This window comes from Tamandua tetradactyla, chromosome 4 (assembly GCF_023851605.1).
Source record: "Tamandua tetradactyla isolate mTamTet1 chromosome 4, mTamTet1.pri, whole genome shotgun sequence".
Lineage (NCBI taxonomy): Eukaryota > Metazoa > Chordata > Mammalia > Pilosa > Myrmecophagidae > Tamandua > Tamandua tetradactyla.
The window spans coordinates 60348316-60374207 of record NC_135330.1 but is presented as its reverse complement, the minus strand read 5'-3'; the positions used below and the strand labels follow the sequence as shown (position 1 = coordinate 60374207).

The window sequence follows — 25892 nt, the reverse complement described above, 5'->3', positions numbered from 1 at the left end:
CTTCCCTGGGAGGGGAATCAAATCAAGGGGTAGAGCCAGGCATGCTGGGGACACAGCCCTCCTGGTAAACCAGAACAAGTCACTAAGGGGAAATGAGCAGAGGGGGACTTCAGCAGGAAGAGAGAACCTGTGTGGAGTGGGTCTTACTGGGACGCAGAGGGTTGTGCGAAGGTGAGGACCACTGGGAGAGTATTGTCCTGAACCCTTGAGAGTTGTCTCTGTAGAAGAGAAGGGGTCTTACCTGAGCCCAGCTGCCCTCCTCACTGTCCTAGCAGGAACGAGTGCAGCGTGTCAGGGGAAACAGGCAAAGTCAAGAAACCTGGCAGCCTTTACCCCAAGCCCCATCAAGAAGAGGGAGAAGATGTCCCAGTAACTGGGTGGGTGGCCAGGGGAAGTTGTGGTACGGTTAAGAGAGAACAGATGCCCGTGGCATGTGCCCATGCACCAACGAGAGAAGCAAAGACAGGCGTACACCCCTTCCAGCTTGGTTAGGAGCCAGGCAGGAGGCCAGGACGCTCCCACCCCTCCCTGTCCCTCCATCAAGGATCGAGCACAAAGGCAGGACTGTGTGGCTTCAGGCCCATTGGAGCCAGCGCAAAAGCCCCCCCAAGCCCAGCTCTGCTCCACTGCAGGGCACAAGCGACCTAGGATGCGCTCATGACCCACTAGATAGACACCCCGCACACACTTATAAAAACCGTCCCCAGTCTTCCCTCTTTCTCTTATCAAACCTCCACCCTGAGCACAGAACCCCATCCCTGCTCTCCACCTTCCCACAACCTTCTCCGCATCCTCAAGGGAATCATCAGCCCCAACTCAGTCCCCAGCCCCAGGGCCAAGGCCCAGACTCACTGTTTTAGTAGATGTTGCTAGAGTTTCCATCTCTTCATGGGTGACCCAGACATTCCCAGAAGACTGTAGGAAGAGAGGAAAACTAGCTGGTCCTAGCTGTGCATCCCCAGTCTCCCCCTAAGGATGGGGGCCCCAAGGACAAAGACAAAATCTCTTCCTCTAAATCCTCCCATAGGAGTTGAGGGCTCTGCACCCTGTCAAGCCCTGAGCTACTTGATTGCAGGGACATACCTCTTGTATCATCATATCCGCATTTCTTAACATCGTACCTGGCATGTAGAAGGTGCTCAATAAATGTTTCCTGAATGCATATGAATAAATGGTGCTGATCTGGAGTAGAGGCTGACCCCAGGCACAGAGAAAGACTACAATGAAATATTTTCTCCCAGGAGCCCATGGAGTAGTCTGCATTCTCATGAGAGTTTGAGGACAAGGGCAGAATTCACAAGTGTCCTACTCCTTCTGCTTCCCCCAATCTGGCAACACCACAGAATTCCAGAAGTCCCATCCTAGAAAGCCTGCTCAAAGATCTGGAATCCTGACAAGGTAGGAATGGGAAAATGGAGCCCATGGGTGGCATGTGGGAGGCAGGGAACCAGGCCTGCTGGAATCCCCCTAGAATCAATGTCACCTCCTCCTGGAGATGAGGCAGGGTCCTTTGTGGGGATGGTGGTAGGGGTGTTGGGGCTTAATGCTGCCATATTCCCCAAAACCAATGGAAGGCTGTTCAAACACTATCCCAGGGCCTCTGAAAACATCCTGGATGACAGAGAGGCCACTCACAGTCCTGGAGGTGGGTGGGGCGGAGGGGCTGGTCAGTGACACCATCTCCTGGATGGCCAGCCGGAGCTTGAGCCTGTGTAGGGCATTGCTGATGCCAATCTCCCGCTGGATCTCAGTATCCGACAGGGCAGACATGATGGCACCGCTCTTGACATTGGCCCGGCAGGCTGCCACGTACCAGGCAGGCATCCCCACCCAGAGCTGCAGACGCAGGGCACAGGCAGGAGAGTCAGTCCCTTTCCCAAGATCTGAGCTCCATTGCCAAAAGCTTAGAAATACCAAGGGGCAATGGTCTTAGTTGAGCAAGTGCAAAACACGGACACAAAGAAACATAGAGATGACCATCATCAAATCCCTGTCTCTCCCATTTTACCAATAAAAAATCTGAGGCCTGGGGAGGTGGGTGGGTATCCCCTGGGGACAGCCTATATGAAGAGTGGAACTGCCTGTGAAAGTCTAATGCCCCAGTGATAATTAGTAGCACTCATCCACACTTAGCTACCCAGGAGGCACCAGTGAGAAGCACCAATTCTGTCCTCCAAAGGAACTCATTATGGTGAGAGAGGGTTAAAAGCTACACACAGCACATGCGTACTTGGCAGGGGTGAAACGTGCTGCAAAACACTACCCTCTGCCTCAAGAGTCCCTGTCGTACCCCATATGACCTTCCCACCGTTTCCCTGGGTGACCCTCTTTGCCGGGGGCTTACCTCCAGCCAGGAGACCACCGTAGGCCCATCCCACTGAGCAAAGGGCATTCCTTTCCTACGGGCATCTTCAAGCAGCTGGTGTCTTGCAGGAGGAAAAATAGACTAACTAGCCCTTGTCTCCCAACTGTGCTTACTCCTGGGGACTGCTGGGTCATGCCAAGAACTGGACTCACAGTACCCCACTCCCGAACCCTGGGACTGCCACCTCTACTCTAGGCCTGAAGCAGGGTGACACCTAGAAAGAAACGTCTCTCCATCCTGCAGAGGATGTAGGTTTGCATACAACCTCACTCATAACTGACTTAGCCATTTCAGTCTGCCTTGTCAGAGACCCACAGGGCCATTACTCTTCCATAGCCTCCTGCCCTCCTTCTCTGTAGGGCCATCTAAGAACCACCTCCCAGCCCCCGCTGTGCCCACACAGACCAGGCCAACCCAGTTCATAATGGGCCTGGCTGGGCACTGGCTCCCTAAGCTCAGGACCCAGGGAAGCCCAGAAAAAGGGAAGTGGGTGGGGAGCTGGGCCGCACCCTGGCAGACCCAGGCCTATGGCTCTTACTTCTTCTTTAGCCGCCGGTCCTTCTCTGCCTGGGTCCCCAGCTTGGCAGGCACCATGGGCTCCTGCAGACTGAGCTCGGAGTCTGTTAGCACAACTTGAAGGGAAGAGAGGGGCGCGTCAGCCAGGCGCTCTGCTTCTCCTCCCTCGGCCTGAACCAGGGAAGGTGAGCAGAAGCGGCGGGAGGTGCCTCAGAATATGACAACCCATGAGTCCTCCTGGGCACGTGTCAGCCTTTATGGGATGGCTCATTATTCCTGGAGCCTCCGCTCAACATCCCTGCGTCCAAGTCTGCCCCAGAGTCACATTAAATGAGTCATCCCCATCCCCGGAAGCCTCAGCCCAGAGGTGTTTTCTAGCCGGGATGGGCTGAAATTATTCTTCCCTAACAGCAACCGAATTCTAAACAGAACCTGTCCTTCCTCCAAGCTAAGGTGCAAAGGAAACCCAGAGAGCCAGACATGAGACTCAGAGAGGATTATCCTGACAAGCCGAGGGGTGGGGAAACAGGGCAGGCTGAGACATGCATCACTCAGCCTCTTTCTCTGGGCGCACACTCGTACAAAACTGCAAAGGGGACACGCACAGCTCTGCCCTCTTCCTTTAAGAATCTCCTTGAACTGCTGCCAGAACCTTACAGAATTCATGGCAAGGGGCAGCATCTTGGAAATCATTTCTATATAAGAATTTCCACTGTACAAAGGGCAATGGATGTGAGGAATCCAGAAATCAATCAGAGAGGAAATCTTTCACATTAAATGCCTCTTCCCTGGTGGGACATTTTGAGCTTCCCCGGTCTACGGCTGACTCCACAACTTCCTGTACCCGCTGCGGGCTGGGGTGAGCGGACCGCTCTCATTCCCTGGCTGCCTCTCCTCCACATTCAGCTGGAAGATTCACACCTTCCTCAGATGCAGGATGGAGCAATTAAGCATTTGGATTCTCCCAGCTGATCACAGTCCTCTCCTCCATGAAATCCGCCAACGCTCCCATTGCCTCTTCAGCAGACTTTACAAGGTCCTAAGAGCTGACCTGGGCTTAGCTGTCCAAATTCATTTTTCCCACTCCCCCTTCCCCACCCTGATGGCACTCAACTGTGTATAGGGCTCTCACGTGAAAGCCTTTCCCCTCCTTAAAACCTGCCCCCCTGCTCGACTACATCTCCCTCTTCTTGGCTAACGCGTATTTATCCTTCCAGCTACAGCTCAGGTGTTGCCTGGCAGAGAAGGCCACTCCAGCAACCCCATTGTTCCAAGGCTTAGTTAAATACCCATCTCTTCTGAATTCCAGAAGTTCATTACAGTGCTTGGGAACTGTCACTTTACTTATTTTCCATTGCATTAGCCACTGAGCTCCTTGAAAGGATGGACTGCCACTCCAACACCTAAGACTATACCTTGGATACAGCAGTTACTCAATAAATGTTTGCTAAACAGATGACTGAAGAGAGGCGGGAAAGAAATGCCGCATATCAAGCATGTACCAGAACTTTCTATCATCACAGAGCGGTAACAACGCGACCCCTGCCCAAGCAGGTACTTGAATTTACTGTTTACAAAACCATAATTAGGAATTATAATGCTGTTGAATCCTGGAGGCCAGGTATTCTAGAAGTAAGTTCCAATCAAATAGACTCTTCTAAAGGAAGAAACAAGAAGTTTCTCTTCCTTGGTTTTGCTGGTTTACTTCCCATAGGTCTGGAGGACAGTGACATCAGAAAAACCACAGAGGTCCAATCTGTCACTCAAAACAAGAATCCCTTTTAAGGCATGAAAATTAAGTATCCATCCAGACTCTGCTTTGCCCTTCTACTAGAAGGAGTCACCCCCTGACAGGCAGCCCAGACTCATAGTGAAAGAACTCTAACAGGAAACTCCAGTTTCTCTGGACCTGAAACCTGCCTGCCGGTGGAAGCAGGCAGAGAAGACCCAATCTGAACAGAGTCCCTGCTTCTGTCTCCCCCACCCCACCCCCACCCCTTCACTAGGAGGGGGACAGAGACCATGGCCCGTGGCTCCGTCCCGGCTCAGCTGGATCAGCCTGCCTTTCTCCTTCTTCCCAAACAGTCGGCCGATGGATGACTTGATTCCCTTGCGCTTGGCACCCTTGTGTAAGGAGTCCTGGCTGCTGTTGCTGCTGCTGGGGTTGCTGCCCTGATCCTCCAAGGAACTAAAGGATGACAGCCAGGAGGGGGTGGGATGAGAAGAAACATACTTAAATTACAGCAAGAGAGATGGAAGTTAGACCTCAGGAAGAACTTACATTAAATGTCAGAGTTGGGGTGGGGGTAAAGGGGAATGATCAGAGCAGATGCTAACAGAGACACAGGAATGTCCTTCCTGGTGGTGTTGCAAAGAGAAGTGAGATGTTCGGGCACCTGAGATAGGCGAGCTGCAGTCCATTCAGAAGCAAGGGGAGGGATGAGACGACCCCAGGAATGGAGAGAGTAGAGGAGGGGCCTGCTCCACTCACCTCTTGCCTTCTTCCTGGCTCAGGGCTGGGTGGCCAAGCTTCTCTAGTCGCAGCGTCCTGGGTGAGGAAGGAGGAGAAGTCTCACATTTTATGGTGGCTTTATCCTCTCGGTTCTCTTCCCGAGACACTGGCGACTGAACAGACAGTGGAGCCGTCAGGGGATAGAGGGAAAGATCTGGGGCCTGCCTACCCAGCCCGGACGAGGCAGAAGAGCAGGGAGAAATGCACGGGGGGGAGGCCTCCCCTGGGGGCCTCTCTGAGATCAGACTCAGAATCAAGGGCCCAGGGAGAAGAGGCTGAAAGGGAAGGGCCTGGGGTCAGTTCACCCACTAGTACCTGGGTTATCGGGCAGCACTCACCAGCAGCTTCCTCCTATGCTTTCTTAAGTCACTGGGCTGGAAGAGAGAGCCAAGGGTGAGTTTGGACTCACCTTCTGGATGCCTTAAAGTCAACCCCAGGGGGAGCCCAGTGACCTTAGATGAGGAGCTGGGACTCTCATCTCCCCAGGCTCTCCCCAGGCTCTCCTGGCCCCATCAGGGCCCTCAGGGCCTCACACAGGCCTAGAGATAATACCGCAGCCCCCCAAAGCTGGCCTGGATACACAAGGCAGGGCTTTCTCTGGAAGTAAAGGAAGAGGGGTGGGCAGGGGAGGTGAGGCTCTTAATTATTCTGTGCTTATCAAGGCAGCGGGCAAGGAAGATACTACACAGGCCCTTTCCAAACCCGGAAGTGCATGCTGGTAGTCTGACATCCCGGGATCTGCACTCGCCATGGGAAGAAGATGGCAGGACCCATCAAGAGAGTGAGCCCTATAAACGCCCCTCAGCCAGACTCCAAAGCAGAGCCAGGGGCTGAAAGACATGCCCTGTCAAGTGCCCTAGGATTCTTACCAGGGTCATGACCCCCATTCGGTCCAGGTCCTGGGCAGCGCTGCGCGAGGTAAGCTTCGGTGTGGAGCGGCCGCTGAGTGGGGGCGACGCGCTCGCCAGGGACAGGGCAGTCAGAGAAGTGGGGATGGAACCGCGTTTTCGCAGCTGCGTCAGGTTTAAGGCCTCCATGCTGCCACTGGTCACGCGGGTCTCGATCTCCTCAGCACGGAGCTCGGTGGACTCCTTCTCCTCTTGGATCATCCTAGGAGGCGGGCAAAAGCGGGCCTCACCATTAGCCCCGGTAAGGACCGGCAGGAGGTAGGTGCCGGGTACCGTCTGCATTCCCACCCAACCACCACGCACAGAAGGCAAGGCCTGGGGCGCCCCATTGTTTCTGGCTTTGCAGGGGTAGACAGGGCACGGCCACAGCACAGTTTCTTTCCCACCCTAGCTTGGAAACGTATTCCTCCTCTCTTAGCACCTGCCTCCCCAGTTCAACGAAAGCAGGTGCTGGGGAAGGAGGCAGCTTAATCAGGAGAACACAAACCATCCTGGAAGTCAGAATTCTTGACCTCCCACGAACTGTAGGGATGAGTCAGGCACTCCGCTTTCTGGGCCTCAGTTTCCCAATATATACAATGTCGGGAGTAATCAGAACCTTTAACAGGGCCTTTAACTGATGCTGAGCCCTAACAGAGTTTTCCCTGCTCCAGTGGAAAGTGAGAAAAATTATGAGAATGGTGTTATGCGGGGCAGGGCGAGGCACTCAGAAAGGAGGAGTGCTGGGGTGTTTGTACACACTCACTCATACACATCTACACACACACACACACACAGAGCTGGTTGGAAGATACCAACCCTCTTTTATGGAGAAGGACTTGTCCTTATTCTGAGAATATGACTTTCCTACTTTAGGGATGTTAAAATTTCCTTCCTTTTACAGAATGATTGTGACAGTAAGTGGCATTTCTTTTACATTGCATTAAGTTGGCAGTCCTTACATTAGTACCCTTATATTCTTCTATTTGTCTTTCTTTTTTTTTTTTTTTTTACTGTTCAGCAAAATCCAAAAATCTCCAAACAAGATAACCTCTAGGACCCTGCAAGACTCGGATATTCTCTGGCTCTGATTTGTTGTTTGTCATTCACATTAATGGACTTTCCAAAGCGCAGGGTATAAAGGAGGCTTCTGACAACACTCCCTGGCACTGGTCGCTGTTGGATGCCTCACCGGGTATGGGAAGGCTGGCAGAGTGGACCACGTTTGCCACTTACTAGGTGTGCGGCTTGGACAAGTCACTTAGCCTTGCTGAGTTTCTGCTCCTTTGTCTGGAAAATGGAGATGATGCTGTCTACCCCAGGGGCATGGTAATGCTGACCGAAACGTTTACAAAGCTGCCACCCCAAGATGGTCTCAGTAGGTGGGCACTCCACTCTCAGTGAATAGGATGCAGCCTACTTTTACCAAGCCCAGCTCCGTCACCAGCCCTGAGAGGGGAGTTTGAGACATCAATCCGAAGTCCCTGTTTCTCTCTGTCCCTCACTGTGCCAGAGCCTTGCCTGATGCCACACAGAGGGCAGAGGGGGCCCACACTGTGGCCCTCAAAGGGTGTAGCTGTAAGAAGGAAGCAAACACATGGGATTTTCCTGCAGCACCCAAGCACAAAGGAGCCCCTGTCCTTTCGGGCACTTCCTGGGCCACTGTCCCTGCCCTGACCTGATCTCCTCATTGATGGCATCCAGCTGCTCCTGCAGCATCATGGCCAGGGTCTGTGCATCCGAGTGGCCGCTGGGGGAGACGACATCCATGGAGCCCACCAGGACCCCTGGCTCCTCCTCATCTACATCGGAGATCTCAGGGTCACTGTCAAAGGCAGGGGCGGCTGTGGGGGCCAGCACCCCTGGCAGTGAAGATGGCTCCCAGTCCTAAGCAAAAAGGGAGGGCAAAGGGGTAATAAAAAGAATTCCCAAGGTCCAAGGTAGCTGAGAAACAAGCCAGTCCCCACATCTACCACCTCCCTCTGAAAGAACTCTTAACTCTGTGCTACTCAATGTGTGGTCCTAGGACCCAGCAGCACTGGCCTCTCCTGGGAGCTTGTTAGACATGCAGACCCCATCCTAGACCCTGCTTATTAAGAATCTGAATTTCAACAACAGTCCCAGGTGATTTGTTTGCATATTAAAGTCTAAGAAATAGTACTCTAACTAATCAAGAAGCTAGATCGCATAGTAGTTATGAACAGATTCCAGAGAAAACTGCCTTGGCTTGAATCTCGGCTTCATTAAATACTAACTGTGCAATCGTGGGAAAGTTGCTTAACCTCTCTGTGCCTCAGTTTCTTAATTTGTAAAATGGGGATGATGGTACCTACTGCATAGGTAGTTGTGAGAATTAAAAGAGGAAATTTGCATAAAGCACTTAGCACAGCGTCTGGCACATAATTAAGTACTATATAATGACTATCAATTTCTATGAATACAAACCCCAAAAGGGTGGTAGATACAGTGAACAAGAAAAAGCCATGCCTGACTGTCTTGTGTCTCTCCAAGTTTCCACACATTGCAGGACCCTCTGACCAACCCTCAAGGGTGGCAGCTTCTCAGAAATCATCCCACAAATCTCTTAGGTGGACAAAGGTCCGGGAAAGGACAGGGTACATAATCAGACTGGGAGAGTCAGAAAAGCAGGGGAAAGAGGAGGGAGGGGGCCAAGGACAGAGAGGTGCTCTAACACCCATTCCTCTCTGACCTTAACCCCCAAATTCCCCCTTAGGACTCTTTTTTAGCTCCTGCAGCCTTTAGCTTGAGCCCCTGCACAGCTGCTATGTCCTCACATAAACAGAAAGAGCAAAGGGGTGAGGGGAGAGAGAAAAAGGACCCCCTTCAGACTGTGATTCCCACATCAGATTAGGTATTTCCCCCCATCAGACTGAGAGTTCCTTCTTTATCATATAGTGCCCCAGAGCACATAGAAGGCCTGGGCTCTGAATAGAGCTAGGCTAACAATTAGGGGACCAGGCAGAAAGCACATTTCCCTGAAAGACAGAAAAGTCAACCCTTTTCTAACCCTTATCCCTTCTGGTTCCCTCATAATCTACTTAGTCAGACTCAGACAGCATGAACTCTCAGCTGCCTCTGAGAAAACTCCAGGTGCCATCCCAAGGGCCCAGTTAACCTGTCATCCCTCCTTCACCTCCCCCATAAGCCACAGATTTTGTTGCAGAAAGACTGCCAACTCCATCTTCTGCATCCCTCACCCTGACCACCAGAAGCACACGCCTGCCCACTCAGGCACACGCACACACGCTTCTGTGGGGCCGCCCGCCAGCCCCTTCCCTCTTGCCTGCCAGCCCCTTCCCTCTCGCCCACCAGGAGGTTGGGGTGGGGGGGCCACAGCTGTTGCAGCTGACAATGGCCCCAAACCCAGGGCTGCAGCTGTTGTCGCCATGGGGGAGGGCAGGGGGAAGAGTTGCACCACCCGCCGGCCGTCTGTGTAACTGGAGCCAGGCACGCGGCCGAACGGACCCCAAAGTCCCCAGGGAGACACCCCACACATACACATTCAACCTCCACCCCCTCACCTTGGCTGACTCTTCCCGCAGTAATGAGTGGCGGCGATGCAGACCTGGGGGCACGTGGGTGGTTGTGCTCAGGGAGAAACGCGCGTCTGCTGCACTGCCCACATGGGACCTTGAGAGGTGGAAGGGGAGGAAAAAGATGAAGCTGAGGACTGAGAGTCCCAAATCACACCAAAGAGCTAAGGGATCTTCAGCTCAGAGAAGAAAGATTTTAGCAAGACATAGAGCTATCATACATATGTGAAGGGCTGCCCTGTAAGCAAGAGATTAGACTCATTCTCTCTTGTTCTCAGGGTCAGAATGACCCAGGGGAGAAAGTTCTAGGGAGACAGCTTTCCATTAAACATTAGAAGGATCTTCTAAAAAAGCAAGAGTTGACTTATGATGCAACTGCAGTTTTGGAGAAAAAACAAGTTTCCATCTTGTTTTTTTTGCAGTGGCAAATGGCTTGAAGTGGTATTCAAGAATGGTGCAGGAGGGCTCCTGACAATGTGAGAAGTTGGAAGGGATGATTTTGGAAAGTCCTTTTAACTCTGAGGGCTTTGTTTCTTAGTCTTCTCCCAACAACTCTCTTTGGGTCTCCCCATAATCTCACCAGGAAACTTCGGAAGACCCTGCCACTGAATCAGAGACACAGACCAGAGAAAACACTTTGTCTATTGCAACTCTGAGATTTTAGGATCCCAAGAATGACCCTCTGGAATATCTAGACCCCTTCCCTATTGAGACTTCTTCCTCTATCCTTACAACCTTGGAAGCCTTGAGGGACCCCAGAGCTAAGGAACAGGGTGAGACTACAAGACTATACAAGGTAGGTGGAGAACAGGCAAGGGGGGCTCCTGCTTTATCCCCCTTTTCTCCCTGGCAACTCAGTCCCAATTCCAAGACTTGGGCCCCAGAGGTCAAGGCCAGGGATTCCCAACCATTAAAGAAAGCAAGCAGTGGCAAATGGCTTCATATACTGTACACCATGCTTTATTAAATTGGGGGCTTGATTTCTTTTGAGCAATCTACAGAGGGAGAAAAATAGGGGTAATCCCAACTATTGCTTTCTGTCTTCATTCCTTGCTTCTCTCCAAATCCCTGCACAATAATTCTTAACGAACTTGAAGATGGTACTTAATTCTCTGCTACCCCAGACACCCACGAGCTTCTCTCCTTCAAGTTCAATGTCCCTTTCCCTAATTTGAGGACTACGGCACCCACCTCTCCCCGACACACACACACACACACACACACACACACACACACACACACACACACACACACACACACATAGACAAATGCATCTCCCTTAACCTCTCTTCAGGGAAGCTGGTCCCTACTTCCCTGACATAACAAAGCACATGCCTGAAGGGGTCTGCAGGGCTCTGATCTAAGAGGCTTTGCTTTATAGAGGAGATGGCCAAGACAGGTGGACCTGAGTGGCATCATCCACTCAGTCTCCTTGATCTTTGCCCTGGGCAGAGAACTGAAGTTAGGCTTGAAGTCTGAGATCACTGTCAATTGGTACCCAAAATGGGGAGAAAAAACCCAGAAGTTCCCTAAAATGCGGGCCTAATTCAAGCACTGGGGGGAAGCTCCACTCACTATCTCTTAAAATGTTTTCAGGAAAAGGGATGCCACAACCTTATTAGGAAAGTGGCATCTCAACTCTCAGCAGTAAGGACATTCTTGCCTCATTTCAAACTCTCTTGCTGTCTTTCTGCCCGCTGCCTGCCACTCCCAGGGCTCTAAAGACAGTGTCTTAAAAAGAACTAGAGCAAGTGGCACTTCCCATCGGCAGGCACTGTGGGGCACGTGTGAGCAGGTAATGCAGCAGGCCCCTCTCCAAGGGCATGCCTCTCGTCAAGGAAGCAGGAAGCATGGTCTCTGTCCCGGAGCATCACCTGCTTTACTTGCCTTGCAGCACCTCTTAGAGGACAAGTGCTCGCCTCTAAACTGCCCAAGTGAGCTGGGTGACTGTGACCAAGTTCTGTGAGCCTCAATGTCCCGCCCTGGATAGGAGGAGGACCCTGGGGTCCTGGGCAGTCGTTTTGTCGGGGGGAGTCACCTTCCTCAGGGTCTGTCCAGGACCCCATCCCAGCGCGCCCATCCTCCCGTGCTCCAGTACCTGGAGTGGATGCCATCCACAAACGGCCCCCCTCGACCCTTCAGCTGGTCCACCTCTTGGCGCAGCTTCTCAATCTCTTCAGACAGGCGGCCCTGTGCCAGGCAGACCCAGGGTGGGGTGGGGGCCGGGGAGGGGCAGAGAGGGGAGAGTGGGAATCAGAAAAGGACAGAGAGGACAGCAGAGTTGGAGAGGAGCAGAAGAATGCACTGCACAGTCCAAAGCCAGGGGCCCCAAGCCAGGCCCACAGATGACACCAAAGCGAAAGAGGTCCAACTGGATAGTGAGCAGAAGGGTCGGCGGAGGCGCAGGCGGCGTGGGGCCAGGACAGGGGTCCGTCTGGGACTGTACTGGAACAGGCCTGCTGACCCCTCGCCACCAACCACAGGTGAGGACACGAGCCTGGCAGCACAGGGACCCCTCGTGCTCTCCAGACTTCACGGACATTTCTGAGGCACGGACAGTGGCTCATCCTTCAATAAGTACCCGGGTTCCAGATCCCCATCAAATCCGTCTGATAAGCCCCTTGCTGGGCCTTGCCTGCTTCTGCTCCCAGGCCACCCTAGGGCCCATGCTTATGCCTCAGCTTCTTTTTTACAGGCGCATCGTGATGTAGCCACTGTGATGCGCTACAGTGAAGATTAATGAAGAAATGTATATACACGGGCTAAGACACTGACTAACACAGCGCCAAGTGTCAGAGCAGTTGCATGGAAAACAGGCGACCCTCGGAGCCCGGGCGGGGCCAGCCGGTGGGCTACCTTGTGGTGGTGCTGCTCCTCGATCTGCCGCTGGGAGCTCTCCAACTCCTGGATCAACGTGTTCTGGGGGAGAACAACCCAGGGGCTCTGGTTCAGGCCGGGAAATCCCTCCCCCAGCTCTGACCCTCTCCCGACCCTCCAGAGCCACTCTCCCGCCCTGTCCGAGCCCCATCTCGCTTCTCCCTCTTCCAGCCTCTCTGGGTTTCTCCAGGCCAACTCCACCCGCACCCTGAGTGCGGGACCGGGACAGCCCTGCTCACCCCTCCCATCCCGGCCCCGCCCCTCCACCCACACCTCACCTGGGCCCGCCTCTCCCCCTCCCTCCGGCTCATGGCTCATCCAGGCCCACCGCCCTTGTACCTTCTCTTCTAGGGCTGCCATGCGCTCCTTGAGGTGGAGCTGCAGGCGCTCGTTGGACTCGCTAAGCAGCCGGTCCACGGTGTCGGACAGCCGCTTGTTGTGGTCCTCGTTCATCTTCTCCCGCTGGCGCACCTGCCCACCAGGTACCAGGCCACCTCAGGGCCTTCTCACGGCCGTCCCCCACAGTCATCCACCTACCCCCTCAGGGTTGCGACCCCATTCACCTGGCCCCTTCTCGTGCCCCTGGAGCCCCCATCTCCAGCTCTCCTGACCACCTCCTCCGCACCAGCTGGCCCACATCCTCCCCTCTGTGGCTCTGTCCCAGGCCAGACCCCACCCCTTCTCTACAGCAGGCCCTTCCGCAGCTGCCACCACTCCCCAGTGGTCCTGCCACAGATCATGCCGGGGTGGTGCACTGGGAGTGTCCTTACTCTCGCCAGCTCCTGGTTCTTCTCCTCCAGTTGCCCCTCCAGCTGCCTCAGGTGCTCCTCGATGCTGCCATGCCGTTCTTCAGCCTGGGTGCAGTGAGTGTCAGCAAAGCCTGTCAGTCTCTCTGCTCCTCCTGCTCAGGCCCAAATCCCGTGCACTTTGGTGCCAGACGGATTTGGGCATCAGAGCCCCAAGTACCAATGAAGCCCAGCTCCCACCTATCAGAATTGCAAACACCGTCGCCTTTCTTCGCAATACCCTCTCCCATCCTAGGTTTTCCCTACCTTCTTCCAGCGTAGGGTTAGCCTGAAGACCTGGCAGACTCTCTCTCCAGCCAACACAACAAGCAAACTCACCACCCTCCCCCTGACTACGTGGGACATGACTCCCAGGGGTGTGGACCTTCCTGGCAACGTGGGACAAAAATCCTAGAATGAGCTGGGACTCCGCATCAAGGAATTGAGAAAACCTTCTTGACCAAAAGGGGGAAGAGTGAAATGAGACAAAGTGTCAATGACTGAGAGATTCCAAACAGAGTGAAGAGGTTATCCTGGAGGACATTCTTACATATTAAGTAGAGTATCACCTTGTTAGTCAAGATGTAATGGAGAGGCTGGAGGGAAGTGCCTGAAAATGTGGAGCTGTGTTCCAGTAGCCATGTTTCTTGAAGATGATTGTGTAATGATACAGCTCTCACAATGTGACTGTGTGATTGTGCAAACCTTGTGTCTGATGCTCCTTTTATCTACCTTGTCAACAGATGAGTAGAGCATATGGAATAAAAATAAATAATAAGGGGAACAAATGTTAAAATAAATTTAGTTTGAAATGCTAGTGATCAATGAAAGGGAGGGGTAAGGGGTATGCTATGTATAATTTTTTTTTCTGTTTTCGTTTTATTTCTTTTTCTGAATAGATGCAAATGTTCCAAGAAATGATCATGATGATGAATATGCAACTATGTGATGATATTGTGAATTACTGATTATATATGTAGAACGGAATGATCAAAATAGGAATGTTTGCGTTTGCTTGGTGTTTTTTGGTATTTAAAAAAATAACATAAAATAAAACTGGCAAAGCTGGTGCTCAAGAAATCATAACATACACACATACACACACACTTCCAGAAAAGCTCCACCTGAAAGCATGAACTACTATAAATTTCCACAATTCCTCCAGATAGCTGAAACTGCAACAGACTCAAGCTTTACTGCCTAGATTCAAATCCTGGCTTCCTCTCTTATCAGCTGGGTGGTGACCTTGGGCAAGTCACTGAAGAATCTCTACGTGCCTTAATTTCCTCAACTGCAAAACATGAATAGTAACAGAACCTAATGCCCATAAATTGGATCATTGTGAGGATTAAACGGAATAATCCATGGAAAGCACTGAGAACACAATAAGCATCAACTAATGTTATCTATGGCTACTACTGTTGTCATTAAACCAGCCCAGGAAGAGTGGTCTCCCTCTTCTTTCATGTCCCTCTCTTGTCTCCACTGATGAGTTATTCCAGAAAAGAACACATCTTATACTCAGGAATCCTTCCTTAAAACCCTCCTACTAAGACTCACTTGAACATATTAATCACTTCAGCTCATCCCTTCTTGTCAGTTTTTGGGAGACATCAAAGCTGACTGCTCAGCATCCCACACATAACATCCTCGGTTGTAATCTAAATCTAGTCCTTCATTCCTAGGGGCTACAAAGCACTTGCTTAGAGACCAAGGCCAACCCTTTCCTCATAGTGATAAAGACACTGAGACCCAATAAGGGAGGGGGTGACTGTCTCAAGGTCACTGGGCCAGTCAATAGCAGAATCAGACTTGGTCTTGGGTCTATTGAGGAATGGCCAGGCTGTGGATTCCACCCCCAAAGCACCCGAGCTGCCACTCTGGCCAGCCCCCCTCCTGCAAAGACCCAAGTGCCCGGTGCTTACTAAGTACTGGTTTCCTTCTCTCCCCAGGTTGGGGGTCACTGCATGACCCAGAGAGGCCCTCCTGAAAGCTTCCAACCTGCTGCAAACACTCCTAAATCCTCTTCCTTAACCCACCACGTATCTGTGTTCACGCATTTCCCCAACTCTTCCAGAGCCGTTCATGTTTTCAGCCTAAATACCTCCACAAAATTAACTATCCACTAGGCAAAAGCATACTCCTTTTCATTCATCCTAAAGCTTCAAGCAACCAGGGGTGGAATCTAGATCTAGAATGCTGCAATTTGATAAAGAGAAGGCGTTCAGTCTAAACTCCCACTCCCACCCTCTTCAGATGTCACCTTTTTGGAGATGAAAGTCCTAACCTTTCCTCTCCAGCCCTAAACAAAAAGAATTTTAACCACAGTAGTATAAATGACAATAGAAATAATCTGCATTGGCATAGTCTCTTCTACTTCTTAATGTACTCTCACCCCCCTTCTAATGTTTGTATCACAGTCCTGTGGGGTGAAGAGGGAGGGATTACTTTTTCTAACGGACAGACACAGGGTTGTGTGTTTCCCAGAAACCCTCAATGGGAAATGGTTTTCTGGCTCCCAGCCCAACTGCTTTCCACCCTCTCTGCTCACTGCCTGGTTCCATACGGGCTCAGGAAGCAAAGGACACAGGCAGGTCCCCAGGCTCCCACCCACTTGCCTTGGTGAGGGCTGCAATTCTCTGGGCCAGCTCAGCCTCCACCTCTGGCAGAGTCTCTGCTTTGCGCATTGTCTGCTGCAGTTTCTGCTCTGCCACCTCCAGCAGTTCCTGTAGGTGTCGGGCCTTTTCCTCACACTGGGAAAGTGGGGGCGAGGAGGTAGTTCAGGAAGGAGCACTAAAGCTGCCTCCCCCTCCACCTTGCCCCAGCCTCAGTCTGCAGAGCACAGGTGACAGGTCAGGAGCAGCAAGGGACAACCTAGGTTCTTGGCTGATCAAGATGCCTGACTCACCCAGGATGACGCTTTCCCCTTCCCTAGGTGACCCCTGGGACCCTTGGAGCTCCTGGGTCACAAGGAAAGGTCTGGCACAATCATCGAGGCCTCCAGAGTCAAATGCATTGCACACTTCCAACCCATCCAGAGGAGTTACCTGGCGGTGTAGAGACTCCTTGTTGGCCAGCTCATTCTCTAGTTTGTCATTGAGGTCATGGATGGATGTGGCCTCACGCTGAGCAGCCAGGTAGCGCTTCTCCAGAGTGGTGATCCGTTCCTCCATGTCCTCCTTCTGGGCCAGAGCCTGGGGGGAGAAGTAGAGATGAGAGGGAAGGTCACCAGCCGCTGGGCTTGCCCCCATTCTGTCTGCACCTTCCCACCAACACCTGGCTGGCTGTATCCTCACCATGCCCTCCTCCCTCCTGTCAGTTTCTGACCTCGTCCCATCCCTGCCACCACCTTTCCCTACAACGGGCCCAGCCAAGTGTTCACTCTTGCATTCTCCATTCCCTACCTCACCCTCCCGCCACACCCAGAGCATCCAAGAAGCTGTCCTCCTAAGTACCAAACACTGTGCACCCAGCAAAACGAGACTGCTGAGGGCCAGGCCTTCGCATACCTCCCGGAGGTCCCGCTGGTGCTTGCCGCTCAGCTCCTCCGACTTAATGAGGTCCCGGCGGGCCGTGCCCAGGTCCTCCTCGAGTTCAGTCACGGTGGTTGTCAGGGTAACCAGTCGCTCCCGGGCCTGGCTCAACTCAAAGTTCTGCTTCTCCAGGAGCTCCTGCAGCTCCTCTACCCGGCCCGGTTCATCCTCCAGGGACAGTGAGCTTCCCGTCAGCAACCAGACCAGGGCATCCCATGTCCCTATCCCAATTCCTCCCTACCCCTCACCAGGGAGTTGGGAGAGAGCCTGCACCCCAGAGCTGGGCACGGCTTCGCCCCAGTAGCAGAGCACGCCTCCAGGTACGCCTTCCCTCCTTTTGCCCCACGCCCACCCCCCAGCTCACCACAGGCAGTGGGCACACACCCTAGCTCTCCTGTCTATCTCTGGAGAAAGGATAGTCTCTGAACTCTCTGTCTTTTGAAACCCAGAAAACAGCAAGATGAAGGGAAATGGAGAGAAAAGGAGCCTTGCGAGAAGCTGATACACAGGTGAACAGTACCCAATATTCAATTCAAGTTGACAAGCATTGTTATGTGCCTAACAGTGTGGAACACAAAAACAAAAATCTATAGATTCCTTTGAAGATGGGGTGGAGGAAAGAAGGAAAGAGAAGTGGGAAGATTAGAGAAGACCCCAAATTTAATTCAATCAGTTACTCTACTGAACTAAGGCAAGGAGGACCCCCCATCTCCTCCTATCTTGGGGAGTACATGCCCCTTACTACACAGTTGCCCCCTGACCTACCTTCCATAGGCGTTTCGGTCCCAACTCCACGGTCCCCTCCTCTTCTGCCACTCCATCTCGAGCCCCTGTCCCCTGCTGCAGGGCAGACACCTACAGAGCAAAATCCCCAGGACAATGGGTCAGAGAGAAGAGAACCTGTTATATGTTCCAGGCCCTTCTGAGCCTCCTTTCCCTGCCTTCCAAACAGAGGTGCCCAGCTCAGCCTTCTCCAGCAGCCCCCAGCCAAAATAGACTCGGGGAGAAATCAGATAAGGAACAGACTGCAGCCGAGGGATAAACCAGCCTGGCTCCCAGGCACTGCAGCCGACAGATGGAGGTTGGTGCAGGCAGCTTACCTGCTGGTGGGCACCTGCCAGTTGCTCCTCCAAGGTGGTCACTCGCTCCAGCGCTGCCCGGAGCCGCTCTCGCACCTGCCCGAGATAAGGAGAGCGGGAAGAAGAAAGGGAGACCCCCACGGGGCTTGGGCTGGAGGGGCCTGGGCTTGGTCGACCATTTTGAGCCCGAGGCAAAGAGAAGGACATGCTAAGAGGCAAATTTGGGGAGGGATCCTCACAGGAGGTCCCTGTAATGAGGCCATCAACAAGAGGGAGCCAAACCCCAAGCTAGAGGCAGTCTTCCCTAACCACGGATGTGGACGTCTAGACAAGGGACACACGGAGGCCCCCGGGGAGCCTGGCTGGGCGCGGCGGGCCAGACCCGGACCGGCAGCCCCGACTACCTTCTCATCCAGGGCCTTGTGGTGCTCAAACAGCGACTTCAGAGCCTTCAGCACCTCCACCTCGCTGGACACCCCCGACGGCGACTGCGCCTGGCGCTTCACCACGGTCATCCGCAGCGACCGCTCGTGCCGGGACACCAGGCACTCCAGATGCTCCAGGAGCAGCTGGCAGGGCGGGAGGGCCATGAGCCCAGGCCCGGGCGCTCCACCCAGGGGGCACCACGCCAGCCGCGCCATTGTGAAAGTAGTACGAGACTTCCTCACGGGGTGGTAAATAACTGCTGCCCCGACTGAATGCCCACCCCAAGCTGGCTGCCCTGGCCTCTCCCCCATCCAGCCACTTTCCATCGCCCAGTAATTACACACGAAACGCCCAGCACTGAAGGTTAAGGGACTTGAATATGGCCTCTGGATATAAGGCCCGAAGGGGTGAGGATGGCCCTCGGGCTGTGCCTGGCCCTGCTCCCTTAGTCCAGATGTTCACACCGATGTCCGCGCCCCCGCCCCACACACCCCAGCCCACCGTACCACCTCCCTTTACCCTTGTGTTGTTCCGTTCTGCTTTCAGCTCTGAAATTTCTTCCTCCCGCTCCAGAAGCTGCTCCCGACACGTGCTCAGCTCCCGGGTTAGGGTGGCAAATTCCTGAAAATCCCCAAGGCCCCTCAGTGCTTGGGGAATCATCTCCGAAGGAGTTCTGTGCATGCCTAAGTCTTCCCTTGCTTCCACTACCTGCCCCCAGAGCAATCCTTACACATCTGTAGTCAGGGCAGTGAGGGACCCACATCACCTGGGGTTTCCAAGAACGTGTTAGGACATGAGGGAATGGGAACGGGTTGGACACGAGAGAGAGCCACAGAGTCAGCTCTGTAGCCCCATGCCACTCCAGCTACTGGTGTGACCTGATGATGCCCCCCTCCCACTTCATATTTCAGTTTCCCCAGCAATTCCATGAATTGCCTTTTAGAAACTGATGGAGGGAAGTTCCACTTCTGGTTTGGGGTTGTGAGGTCCAAACAGAAATCAACGGCGATTAGAGAGAGAAGAGAAGGGGGCAGGAAGATAACCTCTGAGTGAGTGCTCCAGGGGGCTCTTTTACCAGCTTCCCGGTGCTTTGTAAGCTGCTGGTGACCAGTGAAATAAGTGTTAGCCAGTCGTGGGGCGAGGGGCCCATCTACGGGGAGCAAGGAAGAGTGCAGACTTGCCCAATCGGCCATGTGGCTCCATCAGACCAGGGCTGCATCCTGGCACCTGAGGCCAAGGCGTCTGTCCTGGCTTTACCCAATACCCTGGCACAAAGCAGCCCTTCGAGGGGGCCCCAGCCCCACACCATCAGGCTCAGACACCTTTTCAGCCCTCTCTATCCATCATAACAAGCCGACAGGGCTGAAAGGGCAGCCCCGCAGTTCCAGGCCCATCATAACCTATTTATTTAATTAAACCTCACCTCATTTAAAACTTTTTTAAAAAAGTTTTCAGATGAGTGGCCTAAACGCCATGGATGCTGCAGGTCTGAGAGTGACAGAACAGAGGCTACAGTCTGTCCTAACCTGCACCGTCCCTTGTATACCAAAGATTCATGATCCAAGGAAGAATTCCCAAAGCAATCCGTTCTTATGGCCCAAAGTCATGGAAAAGGGGGCTAGGAAGGTTGTGGGAAGAGAACAAGGGGCCCAGGAGATGCTAGAGTCTGAGAAGCCGCTGACCTCTGACCCTGTCGCTTGTTACTCCCTTTCTATCAAGGGCATGGACAAAGGTGGTCAAGCATCTCACACCCTGGAAGCCTAGGCCTGGGCCCATGCTGCTTCCCCCATCGGCTTACACACACACACACACACACACACATGTGCTTGCACTCACAGAGCGGGCTCTGGCACACCCGCAGCCCCACGCCATGACAACACCATCAGGGACAGGTGCTCACTCCTCTCCTGTCTCAAGCTCAGTGGTGGGCCTGGTCTCCCCACCCCAGGACGTCCCCTCCACCTCCAACCATTCTCACCCATCTGACACACTGCTGCGGGAATAATCGCCCAAAGAGCAGTGGAATCTACAAAATTAAGGACAAACTTCTTATCCTGTCCTTTCAAACTTCCCTTTCCTGATTCCTATCCACTGTTCCCTTTCATGACTCCACACATCCTACTGTTTCCAAACTCCAGCAGCCTTCCCAACAACACACCTTTGTCCAAGGGGCTCCCTCTCCCCACAGAGGCCTGATCTTCAGGCAACACCTGATGAAATCACAAAGCCCATCTCAACAGCGGTGGCCTCCTTGGGGCCGTCCCAGTCATTAAGAGCATTGGCTTGGAAACTCATCATTCAAACAGTTGTGAGCACCTGCTCTGTTCCCTGTCCTGAGAAAGGCATAAGCCCCACCCTCAAGAAGCTTCCGGAGAGGGCAGACTGCAGGCTTGGGATCAAATTTCAGCTCTGCCCACCCCTCCCTCCTTAGCTGTGCGACCTTGGACAAGTGACTTAACCTTAGGGACCTCAGCAATCTAATCTGTAAAACAGAGATAAGGGTCCTACCTCACTATTGCTTTGAGGATTAAAGGAGCCAGTGTATAGAAACCACTTAGCACAAGTCCATCAAAGGCAGCTATTTTTAGCACTGGCCTTGTGTTCCGCAACCCTTTGGGACCTCTCTTATCTCCCTCCACATTTTCTTCTAGTCCTCTGGGTTCTTTCTTTTCATCTCCTTTCTAGTCTGTGAGCTCCCTGGGGCTGGGAATTGGCCTGTCCAGGGCTTTGTGCATAGGGAGGTAGTAATGATCCACCTACCCACCCCAATTCTTCACCAGAGACCCTTGTTCTTATTGTTAAAGCACCACAAGGCTCTGCTCCCATCACTTCCAAGCCCTGGGCAGGAGACTCACTCATCCAGGTGAGCTGTCTCCCCCACCCCCGGCAGCCCCCTGACTACCCTGCTCACAGGCTCAGGGTGGGCTGTACAGCATGTCCAGGGCCTGGTTTTCAAAACCTTTTCTCTCCCAGGAAGCAGTAGGTGGAGAGAGCAGGGCGTTCAGGCAGTCACTGCTCACTGTGGCTGCAGACAGACAAAGCCTGCCTCTTCTTGGGCCTGACTGCCAGGACAAGTCTACATATTCTTTGATGACCAGCAGGCAAGAAGAAGGTCCAGGAGCCCTTCTCTGTCCCTGCTCACTTCTCTGCCCTCAGAGCACGCATCTAACCTAAAATATCTACCAAGTGTATTACATAGGAAGCAGAGTGCCCAGGGCCAGTGGGGTAGAGTGGAAAGTACGCGGTGGCTTGGCGAGACACTTCACCGCTGGGGGCTCAGTGCCAGGGCTCCATCCCTCCTGCCATCACCCACTAACTGAGTGGTCAGGACCAATTCGCTAATCTCTCCAAGCTCTCATTTCATCTTTTGTAAAACAGAAATGACAGTGATGATAGTATCCTTTTCATAGCTTTTGTGGAAATTTAGTGAGGTGATCCATGCAAAGTGCTTAGGACACAGGAGCTTGCAGTAAGTAGTGGCCATTCCATAGCAAGCAGCAGTGTTCTTGAAGAGCATGAGACAGGGAACAAGACACCTGACTTCTAGACTCAGCTCTGTCCTAGAATTTGCTATGTAACGTCTCTTATTTTTTTCATCTGTGTAATAAGGGAGCTGGACTAAAGATTGCTAAAGCTTCTCCCATCTCCACTTTCTATGATTCCTTAGCCCCCAACTCCAAGAGGGCACAGGTAAGTTGCAGCCAGGGCTAAGGTTTCTTTCCGGTCTAGGGTGCCACCTGCTGGCAGCCAGGGTTCATTGCAGCTGGCAACTATGGGTAGGTTATCTTCCCACATCCAAGTCCATCTCTCCAGGCACAAACAATTCCAGGCTGAGGAGCCTGGGAGTGACAAGGAAAGAGTCTACGTAGGGAGCTGAAGGAGAGTAAACGCTCCTTGGATTCCAACTGCTGGCATGCAAATTGATGCAGATTAGCTGAGGGCACAGAGGGTGCTGGACTCAGCCAGAGCTGGGGGAGGCAAAGGGGACGAGTGCTGGGCATTCCAGCTTACCTGGGGGAGGGCAGAGTTAAGGTGACGCTGGAGTTGGTCCCGCTCATGCAGGACGTCCTGGAGTCGGCCTTGCGTGGCCGCCAAGGTTTCCTGACTCTCCCGAAGGGACTCCAGCAACTTCTCCCGCTCATCCAGCATGTTCACCATCAGCTGTTCAAAGTTGGCGTCCGCATCGGCGCCATGGGGGGGCCCCAGGGGGTCCCCCTCATTGATTGTGGGCATCACCTCACACATGGTTGGGGATGGGCAGGGCCTTCTCAGCGTCGGGGAACAGGGGAGGGGCTCACAGAGTTGGGACCTCCAGCGGGACCCAGGGCCTGGGTCTCAGAGTGGGGAGTGCCAGGTGAGTGGACAGGTGGGCCGGGACTCTCCCATGGCATCAGTTGCTCATGCTCTGAAAGGGACCTGGTGCCTGGAGGGCCCCTGTAGAATGGAGCCAAAAGGCCTGGCTTCGCCCCTCAGGGCTGGGGCTGGGTGCCCTGAGTCCCCAGACGAGTGGGCAGCAGCCAAGCGTGGCCATGACAGGCAGGGATGCCAGGGCTAAAAGGAGCGCCTTTCTCTCAGACTGCGCGCTGGAGCCCGACAGAGTCCCGGTTGGGTCCAGTGACAGCCATCATTTCTGGAGGGCGATGAGTCGAGTCTTAGCAAGTCTGTAGGAGGAGAGGGTGCCGTGAGGACCAGAAAGGGTCTCCAGAGGAGGTGGGGCACCGCAGGGATGGGAGGAGGCAGGGACCTGGCACAGTGTGGGGGGAAGGGAGGGAGGTGTCACGCAAGCCCCTTCTCCAGGCTTACTCACTCAGATAGCGCCTTCCTTAGTTCTCCCAAGGAACACACATGCCTACTGCCGTAGCCTCTGCCTCCTGCAGCCCCTGCTCCTCCCTCTCCACCCCTCTCCACCCCCCACAGCTGTCAGAAGTGCAGCCGCAGTGGTTCCCCCGCCCACGTGGCTCACTGGCCAAATATAGAAATGATTCAGTCAGCGTTAGGGGAGCAGCAGGCAGGCTGCCCAGAGTCCTCCTGAGACCTGGGGGTGGGAGGGCGGGAGAGGAGGAAATCGAGTCTGGCTCCTCTCCCACAGCCCTCTCCCCCATACTCATTCCAAGACAAGTGCAGAAGGGGTTAAAGGTTCCTAGTAGGTGTATCTCACACAGGCTGGACTCTGCCCTGAACACAGGCTCCTTGGAGAGAAACAGGCTGGGCACTGGGGCAGGCAGGGAGCCCTGACCTGCCATAATGCCTATAATTCAGGGAGGAGGCACTGGCTCAAATCATTCCCCACTTCAGAAACCTGCCAAGGAATAGGGCACTCAAGCCTGGCAGACAGCAGGCTTCCATTCTGAATTCATAGCCTGCCACCTCTGGCTTGGAGCAAGGATTGGATGATGAAACGAACCCAGGGCTGGCGTGGGGTGGGGTGCTTCTCTCGTGGTAGGGTTGAGGTCGGGGCTGCCTGCTCACAGCTGTATCCCTGTTCCTTCCCAGTAATTACTGGCACTGCTAGAAGTCACCAGCTAGAGTGGTTAGCATGTGCATAGCCTGGACCCCACTAGGCCTTGAGCTTGGCACAGGGAAGCCCAGTGGTCAGAGCAAAGGAAGGTGCAGTGAGGAAGGCGGCATCCAGCGGGGCATCTCTGCTGACCTCCCCGGCCGCTGCTGGAAGGCCACAACCTTAACCGGTTTTCAGAGGGACTGGTCTTCAGAGCGCTCAGGACATAAGAAGATGGATGTGAAGCACACAGCATGGTGAAGAGCACATGGGAGATGTTCCATAAATGCACTTTCCATCCTTCCCACCCCTCCCCCATGCAAAAGACATGGGGGCAGCTGCCCTTCGGGGATGGGAAAAATAGGCTGGCCAGAGGGCTGAGCTCTGCAGGGTGAAACCAGAGAAGGGCTAAGTCTCTTCCACCTGAACCCACCACCTATACCCTCCCCCCATCACCCTCTGCCATGGTGTGGGTGACCTGGGGTGGGGAGGGGCTGCCCGGACACTAAAAGGGAGGCTGGGGAGGACTGTGGGACTTAGATCCGTTGAAAACTAGAGCCCTGGGTTGAGAACTCTAGGAGCTCACGCCTACAGCCATTCCCAGAGGGGCCCCAATAGTTCAAGCAGATGTGCGGCATGGGTGCACATATGCACACGTACACACACACACACACACACACGCACAGATTTATGCATGCGCACACACATGCACACACACTTAAGCAGACATAGGAACATAGAGATGGAGGACACATACACAGGCGGCCACATACAAATTCCCAGATACAATAAGTGAAGGGGATCCTTTCCCCAAGCTGGACAGCCACCATGGAGGGCAAGGTCCCAGGAGGTGACAAGTAGTACCCTGGCCCAGAATTTATCTCCCCAACATTGCCACTGCCAGGGCAGCCCCACGCTCACCTCCCTGCCCCCCATAACAGCTGGAGCACAGGAGAAGGGCTGCTAACCCAGCCTTGCCGAAGCTGCCATCTCACTGATGCTAATAACAGCAATTCCTCTGATTCTCCCACGCACCGCGTTCAGGCCGGGATTTTTCACCTACCCTTACAGATGAAAGGCCCCAGGGCCCCACCATACCTCTCCAAGCTCATCAACAGTCGGGACTGCATCCTCTCCCCACCCACTCCCCCCACCCCACCCTCCCACCCTCACCAAGACCCAAAGGCCGGGCTGGGGGTCGGGCCCCTCATGGCAGAGGGTGTCCTCTGGAGATGGGGATGCTCAGAAGCTCAGGTTCCGAGGAATGAGATCAGGCAGGCAGAACCCCAGGCAGCCCACATCGTACTGTACAGGACGCAGGACGCAGCCCGCGGCTGGGACTCAGGGGACCCAGCTGCAGTTCTGCCACAGACCAGCCAGGTGACCTTGGGCTCGTCACTACGCACTCAAGCCTCCACTGCTGCCTCTGCAAAATGGAACCCACCACCTTTGCTTTGCCCACCTTAGGGAGGTAGGACGATGGATGAGCAGAGCTTTGGAAAGTAGAAGAACGCACCTGACAATTGTTGGGAAGTCTGAACTACCCATAGTGTTGGTCAAAGACAGGGCTGGAGGTGGAGGTTTTGAAGTTCCTTCTAGGCAGGAAGAAACGGGCTGTCTGGCTGCCTGCCGTGAGATGGTTATTTCGCACAACTTGGCCTCCCCAAATCCTCTTGGTCATTCTGGCAGCAGGAAAGCTGGCTTGTGCCACCAGCCCTTCCCCAGCCTCCCTCCAAACCAGGTGCCAGGTAGCAACTTCACTTCCCCTGGCCAAATGGCATCAGGCAGAGCAGGCTGAAGACGGGCCCAGTGAGAGTGCTAGGCAGATGCCCCTAGATGACTGGCCGGGACCTCCTGCCCC

The 25892-nt window shown here is 53.8% G+C and overlaps 1 protein-coding gene across 4 annotated transcripts in view; it reads right to left on the bottom strand.

The window, feature by feature from the left end:
* PPFIA4 (PPFI scaffold protein A4) overlaps positions 1 to 25892 on the bottom strand; it is a 49489-nt gene that overhangs the window by 15386 nt on the left and 8211 nt on the right. For 2 of the 4 annotated variants that reach the window (XM_077157449.1, XM_077157451.1), the window contains exons 2-23: positions 22546 to 23195; positions 19054 to 19155; positions 18513 to 18677; positions 18130 to 18204; positions 17795 to 17884; positions 17006 to 17197; positions 16544 to 16690; positions 16115 to 16249; positions 13482 to 13565; positions 13051 to 13182; positions 12691 to 12753; positions 11933 to 12024; positions 9823 to 9931; positions 7959 to 8167; positions 6263 to 6503; positions 5732 to 5767; positions 5373 to 5506; positions 4903 to 5069; positions 2904 to 2997; positions 2345 to 2426; positions 1636 to 1836; positions 853 to 915 (exon numbers count right to left, since the gene is read on the bottom strand). In XM_077157449.1, the coding sequence (XP_077013564.1) occupies positions 853 to 915; positions 1636 to 1836; positions 2345 to 2426; positions 2904 to 2997; positions 4903 to 5069; positions 5373 to 5506; positions 5732 to 5767; positions 6263 to 6503; positions 7959 to 8167; positions 9823 to 9931; positions 11933 to 12024; positions 12691 to 12753; positions 13051 to 13182; positions 13482 to 13565; positions 16115 to 16249; positions 16544 to 16690; positions 17006 to 17197; positions 17795 to 17884; positions 18130 to 18204; positions 18513 to 18677; positions 19054 to 19155; positions 22546 to 22779 (2847 nt within the window). In that variant the 5' untranslated portion in view covers positions 22780 to 23195. Of the gene's footprint in view, positions 1 to 852; positions 916 to 1635; positions 1837 to 2344; positions 2427 to 2903; positions 2998 to 4902; positions 5070 to 5372; positions 5507 to 5731; positions 5768 to 6262; positions 6504 to 7958; positions 8168 to 9822; positions 9932 to 11932; positions 12025 to 12690; positions 12754 to 13050; positions 13183 to 13481; positions 13566 to 16114; positions 16250 to 16543; positions 16691 to 17005; positions 17198 to 17794; positions 17885 to 18129; positions 18205 to 18512; positions 18678 to 19053; positions 19156 to 22545; positions 23196 to 23341; positions 23420 to 25892 lie in introns of those variants that run through there. The other 2 variants (XM_077157450.1, XM_077157452.1) reach the window with 2 other exon arrangements.